The sequence below is a fragment of the Cynara cardunculus genome, assembly GCF_001531365.2.
Source record: "Cynara cardunculus var. scolymus isolate 2C chromosome LG 7, CcrdV1, whole genome shotgun sequence".
NCBI classification, from domain to species: Eukaryota; Viridiplantae; Streptophyta; class Magnoliopsida; order Asterales; family Asteraceae; genus Cynara; species Cynara cardunculus.
In genome coordinates, this window is record NC_037534.1 from 9,910,611 (window position 1) to 9,919,409 (window position 8,799).

Below are 8,799 nucleotides of genomic sequence, written 5' to 3' on the forward strand. Positions count from 1 at the left end.
GTAATTTACTCTTTACATAAAACCAAAATACGTAGTTTCTTAAACTAAAAAAACAAAAAAAATGTTTTACTTTATTAAACATAATTCAAAATAGAAAATTGTTATAAATTATATTTTACGAGGTAGAAATGGGAATTATCATAATCTAAGGGGGTACTTTTGCTAATATATATAAGTTTGGGTGTCTAAGTGAAAATATCTCTAAACCTGACGCATGCTTTTGCCTTTTGGTGAGAAGTCGGTGGGTATCATCATCTTCGTCCTCTCTTCCTGTTGTTCGCATATATATACACAATTTTACCCTAGACGTAGGGGAATTTAGAGAGAGAAATTTGAGAGAGAGATAGAGAGAGAAAACGTTGCTTGATTGATCAATCGATCTATGCTATCGACGAACATTCACCGTTGCCGGTTTGATTTTCTCCGTCCGACTTAGATTATGAGCTGGTTTGACAAACTCCGGGGTTCTAATTTTAGCCGCTTTATTGCCGGCCTTTTGATTTTTATTCTCTATCATTCTTTTCAGTTGGTCTCTAATTTCCCTAATCCTATACACCCTTCAATTTCGATTTAAACTTGTAACCCATCTCTTGTAATTCGTCCCCTTCCTCAATCCGCTGCGTTTTGGTGTTTCTTTTCTCGATCTTGTTTTTATTGAATTAGTTCTTGATGGAGTTCAAAGATTCGATATCTGGTAAATCTCATGCCCTCATTTCTTAGATTCTTGTTTATGTGTGTATATATGCATGTGTGAAAAAGCTATGGGTACTAAAGGAGATTTCTAATTTTTGATGAGTATGTTATTTGATTGATCCATATGCTAAATTGAGCGCAATCCTTGAACATAATGTGTATCTTATTGGGAATTTCATCATTAATTGATGTTTGAAAGTGATTTATAGTAAGATGTAAATTTTGTTGTTTATTCACTCTGATGGGAGTTCACAACAATGTAGAATGGTTTCTTAACAAATTTAATTATGCTCAAGAAGAATGATTGGGAATTGTTTACCTAGAAATGAAGACTGTGTAGCTCATGGAATTCTAGTGGAAAAAATCCTGTACAATTTTAAACATGTATGATGCTTGCTGTTGTGTGATTTTAGACGCATTATTTCTTAACATGTTTTTCTACCAAAAAAGTAATATACATTTCAGTTATTAGATTGGTAAAAGAAATGCAAAAAAGTAATAATAGTCTGTTTGTTATGGCTGTGATTGTAGGTAAAAAGTAAAAAATCTGTAAGCATTTATGCCAAATTTTGATTATATATACCACTAGTTTAAATTTCCATAGTGAAATGAGGACCTTAATCATGGGGCTGAGGGATTATGTAAATGCAGTCAAGTATGACATGTAGGACGATAAAATATTTATTTATACAGCTTGTATAGTTGATGATTTTAGATTATAATCTTGTCATCATTCAATTATTTGTTGGCTAATTCATAGTTTGTCTATATGCCATTTTATAACTAGGTAAGGAACTGTATTGCTTTCAAACAAGTATTCATATTAAAGGAGTAACTGTAGCCACAAAATCAAATTTTGGTTGTTTGGGATTTCTGTTTAATTGTTGTTTCCAAGCTTGCATTTCTTTCTCTTAATACTTGAACATGAAATATCATCGGTCATACTCTTTGCAACGATTTTTGTTAACCATATTACCTATTTAATGTATTTAAAAACATCTAAACTTTTGCGAAATTTGTGGCTGTACTTCTCAAATAAGCACTCGTTTCTTATGCCAGCTTGCTATGCACCAATGATGCCAATACAGACATGATATGTCTACATGAGGCGACCAATTCCTAAAAAACCCTAACTTTACATCTTGAACATGGCGACTTTTATACATGTAGATGTATTTATATTGTTTTTTTTTATTACAAAAAGGGGAAGGGATTTGTAAGGAATTCCTTGAAATAAATATAGGAGTGTGGACTCTGGTGGATTGTGAAAAGAGGATGACAAGCCCTCATATATATTTTCCCTCTTAACACAAATTTAATTGAAAGAGTGAGATATTGGCATGCTATCAAATTTACTCTTTTCGAACTTGTATGATACAATGTTGAAATTGATCACTTACGATTCTTGAAGTCGGTATGTTTTTAGTGTAAAGGCTATGTTGGCAACCATCTGATGTGTCCGTGATACATAGTTGATTTATTTATCTACCTTGGGAAAATCAATTTTCTTGCTAATCTATAGATTTTCTTTTTTCTAGACGCTTTTGCATCGTGTATTGAGAGGCAACAGAGTTCAAAACCTTCTGTCATCGTGATAGGAAGTGGTATTTCGGGGATAGCCGCTGCTCATATACTCAATAATGCTGATTTTGAGGTGATCTTTTATGAAGTTCAAAATTTCTTAGGCACTGGCTTTATTTTTTTTTCTTTTTCTTGCTGTTAATGTGTACCCATACAGGTAGTGTTATTGGAATCACGGGATAGAATTGGTGGCCGCATTCACACTAATTACTCATTCGGTTGTCCAGTGGATATGGGAGCATCATGGCAAGTTGCTAATGTCCCTTTTTTACTTGATTCCATGCTTTTTTTAAACCCCGAATCAAACACTCCCTCTTTCCGCAGCTTATTTTTAAAAAGCATGCTTTCCATGAGTAACCTTCATCAAGTTTTTCTCTATATTTGTAAATTCACTACAATATGCAGACCATAGCTTAAAATTCAAATATTATTGTGACAGGTGGTGATAGTGCATGAGTTCCACTTGTAGGTTCAAAATGCTTATTGGGCCACTTATAATAGCGGCTCATGAAATAGGGTCCATCCATTCCACTGTTTTCTCATTGGTACCATAAAACTTGCACATTTGCACTCTAAAATTGGATTAGTTGTACATTTCTCGTGTCAAATAATCTCTTTGTAGTCATTTTGCTCAGCTTGTGTAGGTCTTCTCTTAACATTCATAGGCACTTGTAGCTTGTCATAAGAATTTCTTTTTGGGGAGGTTGGGTATTTGATGGTTTTTTTCGAGTGAGCTGCCCACCCAATTCAACAAAGATTTTGTAGGATTGTCAACCTTCCAAAACGGGTCAGGTGGGATGGGGGAAGGGGAAGTGGGTGGCATGTTCTGCAAGTTGCCTGTATCTCACTGTACAATCAATGAACGCTGATGCCAGGGACATTATGATGAAGACTGTCATCTCTGGTCTTTTTCTCAGTATCTTGTGGCTATGGCACTAGTCATGAGATATGCCCCATTGCATGGCACGTCATCTGTTAATGGTTTTTTCTCCTTAAAATTTATGATTGTACCACCAGTGTGAGCAGTGTTAATTTTGATCCTTACTTGTTAGTTATCATGGAGCACATAGCTGATCTGGTTGCTGCTTGTTTTGTTGTAATAATCCTTGCACAAATTATAAAATAAGTTTTATCAAGTATTGCAAATGTGTGGGCAATTGCAGCTCTTGTTTTGTTGTAATAAATCTTGCACAAAATATAAAATAAGTTTTATCAAGTTTTACATGTTTTCTGCTGCCTACATTACAACATAAGAATTTATAAATTGATGTATGGATTTTGTAAAGGTATGATGTGAATCATTTTTCAGGTTACATGGTGTCTGCAATGAAAATCCTTTGGCCCCATTGATACGTCATTTAGGCCTTGCATTATATCGGACAAGTGGTGACAATTCAGTGCTCTATGACCATGATTTGGAGAGGTAATTCATGCCCTGTTGGTTATTCTCTCTAACCTTTCTGCATTTCTGTTTTCAAAAAATATCTTCTATAGAAAAGGATATTTAGTTCTTATGAAGAAATCTTATATTGGAGAGCCGCGTTTTTTGTTTTAGTCCAAGTACCAGAATCACGTGTCTATTTTAGGACTGAAAGGGCCATTTATTTAGTTGTTTTTGTCTTTCTTCTTCTTATGGTAGGCATTCATTTTGGTTCTTCCATCTTGAGCTCTTAAAAAGCAACACATATGTCATTACTGAATCAAAATGTAGTCTAGAACTTTAGCTGGCACCAATCTGTCTTTTATATTGATGTACTTTGAGTAGAATGCCATGATCTTGAGTAGGGTAGCACTTGAAGTCTTGAAGCATTAGTAAGTTCTTATGGGGATGATCAATTTATTGAGTTTTTTACACAACCTGCACTGAAGATTTCTTTTGTATGTGATTAGCTAAATCAGATAACACTATGATGATTTTGTTTGTCCAGCTACATGCTTTTTGATAAGGAAGGTCATCAGGTTCCTCAACAGATAGTCATTGAAGTTGGAGAAGCATTCAAGAAAATTCTCAAGGAGGTGGGTATTTTAGTTCTAAAATCTCATGTGGATTTCATCTTTTCTTTGTGCTGTTTCTGATGAAGTTACACTCTTCATAGACTGAAAAGGTGAGGGATGAAAATCATCATGATCTTTCCGTTCTTCAGGCAATATCGGTTGTATTGGAAAGGCATCAAGAATTAAGGTATATTCAATTCAAATCAATGCTTAACAGGTGATATGCAAGTTAATATCTCATATCTCTTGCAGACAAGAGGGTCTTGCTTATGAAGTGCTGCAGTGGTACATATGTAGAATGGAAGCTTGGTTTGCTGCAGATTTAGATATGATATCTCTAAAGAACTGGGATGAGGTGAGTCATATGTTCAGCCATTTTTCATCAACAAGAATTATAGTAAAAAACATATTTATAGTGATGTTTTTTTATAATGCACTTGTGGCACACCACCACCAGAACAGCAGGAATGAATGTCTGAAGATTTAAGAACCTTTCTTTCATGTTGACTGTTGGGAGACTTGAGTGGAACAAACAAAATAAATAAAGAATCAATTTCCATAAAGTATGTATATATTACCTATTGATGAGTTATGAGTCTTCAAGAATTGCTCTACTTACTATTACATGCCAACTATATAAAGTATACACGAGTATTTTTTTTTTCTCACATTATTTTGTATATGCAATCATGTTAGTTTTTTACCACAGCATTTGTTACACTTCAGTCACCTGATTAACATTTGACTTTTCAAATTCAGAGGGTGGGCAATAAAGGGAAATTAATTAAAATAGCCATTTTCAGATGTTGGTTTCATCTCTTAGCCATTTCTCTCCCAAAATCACCAAAATGTCACTAGGTCTGCAAGTGGCAGGTATGCAATTTGTGGAGGGGTTAAAATGTTAAAAAAAGAAGTTTCTGAACTAGGCTTGCAAGTGCAGGGACCAAATCTGTAAATTAGTTCCAACATCTCCGCAACTTGCGAAGGTGTTATTGGTGACCTATATCAATTTTGCAGATTAAACATTGTTGTAGGATGAATGCATGCCACATTACTCGTATTTCATTTGTCATGTAATGCTAACATGCTATTTAAATCATATCTTACTAGCCACAGCTACATTATTATGCTTGATTACTAAAAGCATATACTGAAGTCTGTAGTTTGAAAAGTTAACTTTTGCGTGAACAAGGAAATTAAAGTCTTTTGTAATTGAAATGCATCCAAACATGTCTGAATTCGCCTTTTAAAAAAAATTATGCTTTTAAAAGTGAGTTGTAGTACTTAAGACAACATCTATGAAAGACTAATTTTGAACTAGGTCATCAAATTCAAGAAACACCTCAATCATGCGATATTAAAGCATTTCTCTACATATAATGTACAAGTAAACCATGCCCTTACACATAACGTGGGGTGTTGGAGCTCAAAACACCAATGTCTAGTCTTGGTGATGTGCTTACATTATCTATGTTTGAACAAAAGTTTTCTTTATATCCAACTCATATATTGAAGCCTTTTTACTCTTATGTCATTCTTGAAAGATTACAAATTTGTGGTTCGTGGTTTTACATGACAATACTTTGTTGAGAGTAGAACTAGTGTTGTTTTTGGCGAAAATTGTGTGTTCATAAAATTGGTTGTTGAACCACAATTTCAAGTTGGTATTAAAGATACCACTCTGTCAAATTTTTGTAATATCTCATGTCTTTAGGAAGTAGGAGACAGAAGTTATACATTAGCCTCTCTTCCTGTGAAGTGTATGAGATCCCTCTTCGGCTGGATGAAACCAGTAGTAACCTTTTTTAATATTTTAATCATTATGAGTTGTTAAAAGTACAAAAGTATAAAAGTATATATTTCACTTATATAAATATACGTTATTACTATATTATTGGGCATTGTATGTGCACAACTGGATTGTTATAGAATGTGTTGAGTTGAAGCACCTTTGCAACTCACATTATATATATATATATATATATATATATATATATGTATATATATATATATATATGTATATTTGAAGTTGGACAGATGGCCATTAGTTTTACAGGTCGAAAAATAAAGATTTTTATATCAATCTTCTGCACCAACTGATAAATGATTAGGGAGTAGGGACTAAAGGAGGTCTTCTATGTGCAGGAAAATGTTCTCACTGGTGGGCATGGACTTATGGTTGAGGGTTATTATCCTGTTCTTAAGGCTCTGTCAAAGGACATTGATATCCGTTTAAATCACAGGTTTTGTTTCCAAACTAATGTTACAGTCTTACTTGGCCAAACTATATTCTTGCGATTGTAATAAGCTAATAAATAACAAGAAAAGCTAATTGGTGGAATTATAAGCCAACCAATAAATAACAAGTCTTGATATTACATTGGCTATGCAACTTGAAATTGAATTCATTTACATTAAATCAGGGTTACAAGGATATCGAATGGGCCTAATGAGGTGATGGTTACAATAGAGGGTGGAAGAAAATTTGTTGCAGATGCTGCCATTATTACGGTTCCTATTGGGGTATTAAAGGCCAACTTAATTGAGTTTGAGCCTAAGTTACCAGAGTGGAAAGTTTCTGCTATATCAGATCTTGGCATGGGCAATGAAAATAAGATTGCCTTACGTTTTGATAACGTGTTTTGGCCAAACGTTGAATTGTTGGGCACGGTTGCTCCAACTTCATATTCTTGTGGCTATTTTCTAAATCTACACAAGGCAACAGGCCATCCTGTTCTTGTCTACATGGCCGCTGGAAGATTTGCTTATGACCTTGAGAAGCTATCTGAGGAAGCTGCTGCTAATTTTGCAATGTTGCAGCTCAAAAAAATGTTTCCAGAAGCAACCGAGCCTGTAAGTCTTAACTCTTTCTGTTGATAAATAATTTCGTAATTGGAGTTACAGTTCACAATACTAAGGGGCCATTAACCAACACCAATTGGGTAAGCACTTGCCAGGTAAGATTCTCGGTTAACAAAATGGCACACGATAAGATTGTTGGTAAAGACCATCATCTCTGACCGGGTAAATGCCTTTTACCCGGTAAGAGGCATTAAGTGTTTAGTAAACAACTCCTAAGCATATTTGTGTTTATGGTCATTCTATCAAGGGGCAACACGCATCAAAAGGCAACGAGGTTTGTCTTAGTTCCTATTTAGTGTTACAAATATTCATTTTTTCCATTAATGTAGCCAAGTTACTCATTTTGATTGGTGATGTGTTGATCTGGTAACATTTGACAATGTGGATGTCAAGCTTATCGTCCATTTTGCTGTAACTCTTACATAAGCATTTCGTAAACCTATTGTGAACGGGTATCCACATTATCAAATGTTACAAGACCAGCAGGTTATTGGTCAAATGGGTACAAATTAGGAAAGTTTGGAACTTTGTTACTTTGGTTGAGAAAAAAAATTATTCGTTACACTAAATAGGAATTAAATCAAATTTTTGTTGCTTTTGGATGCATTTTGTTCTTCTATTAATCTGAAATCTTCACGTGTTTCTTTGATGATAGCATATTTTCTTGGCAATATATAGTCGTTGCTGAAAAGTAAAGAGTTTTTGTCAAGAATTAAAGGAAAGATGAACAAGATAACCAACTTTGGTATGATACATACAAAAGGGCAAATTGCATGAAAATGCTATGAGACGCGATGCCTCAAAACATTTACACAAAATAGGAATACGTTGCATTTTTATGCATTCTCAGATGTAAACCAGGTTCATTGTTAACATTGTGAATAATTGTTACAGGTTCAGTATCTTGTATCGAAATGGGGAACAGACCCCAACTCCCTTGGATGCTACTCGTATGATGTGGTAGGAAAACCAACGGATATATACGACAGGCTTCGCGCTCCTTTGGGCAATCTCTTCTTTGGAGGTGAAGCTGTTAGCATGGAGAACCAAGGATCTGTGCATGGAGCTTACTCATCTGGAGTTACAGCTGCTGAAAACTGTCGTAAGCTTCTTATGGAGAAACGTGGCTTCCTGGAGAAGTTCCAAATTCTGTCGATTAGCGATGATGCGATTCTTGAAGCTGCGTTTCCGCTCCAAATCTCGAGGATGTGAAGAGAAAAATAATCGTTTGTACTGTTCCTGGATTAAAAACATTTGAATTTCATGTACTTGCAAAATTTAATTTTAAAGTTTGCAGATCCTTGCAAATTTTGGTTCAGCTGAAAATTGGCTTATTGTTCTCGATTTGTAGATGTATATGAAAAGATAGGACCAAATTTTGGGCATATGGAATGAGGCAAAGGATCGCGTGAGAAGGAAGTTACGATGAGAAGCGTAAGAAGGGATCATAACCTTTGATATTTTTTATTTCATGCCCACATTTAGAAGGGAATTAATTCGGTGCGTTCCGGAGATCGTTTTCTTCGACCCTTTTGTAGCTATGGCCTCCTCTCCTTAGATCTAAGATTTTTTTGAAGAACAAAAATTCTAACACTCCTTTCTGCTTGTACATGTACCATTTTCCCATGCCCATTTCTCTTTATACACATACCATTTCCAGCACCCATT

The 8,799-nt window shown here is 34.8% G+C and overlaps 1 protein-coding gene across 1 annotated transcript; it reads left to right on the top strand.

Annotated features, from left to right (window-relative positions):
• Positions 1-229: 229 nt before the first annotated feature.
• Positions 230-8,515, top strand: LOC112515135 (probable polyamine oxidase 4). The gene is made up of 10 exons (XM_025121808.1): positions 230-694; positions 2,232-2,347; positions 2,432-2,520; positions 3,584-3,697; positions 4,203-4,290; positions 4,371-4,456; positions 4,522-4,624; positions 6,415-6,512; positions 6,693-7,122; positions 8,026-8,515. The coding sequence occupies exons 1-10, from the start codon at positions 670-672 to the stop codon at positions 8,341-8,343; spliced, it is 1,467 nt and encodes a 488-aa protein (XP_024977576.1). The 5' UTR covers positions 230-669; the 3' UTR covers positions 8,344-8,515.
• The last annotated feature ends 284 nt before the right edge of the window (positions 8,516-8,799 follow it).

Bases quoted from the DNA above. Each gene is read 5' to 3' on its own strand.
- LOC112515135 (XM_025121808.1), top strand. From the start codon at position 670: ATGGAGTTCAAAGATTCGATATCTG. The intron at 4,291-4,370 runs GTGGGTATTTTA...CACTCTTCATAG, and splicing joins TCAAGAAAATTCTCAAGGAG to ACTGAAAAGGTGAGGGATGA. The intron at 4,625-6,414 runs GTGAGTCATATG...TTCTATGTGCAG, and splicing joins CTCTAAAGAACTGGGATGAG to GAAAATGTTCTCACTGGTGG.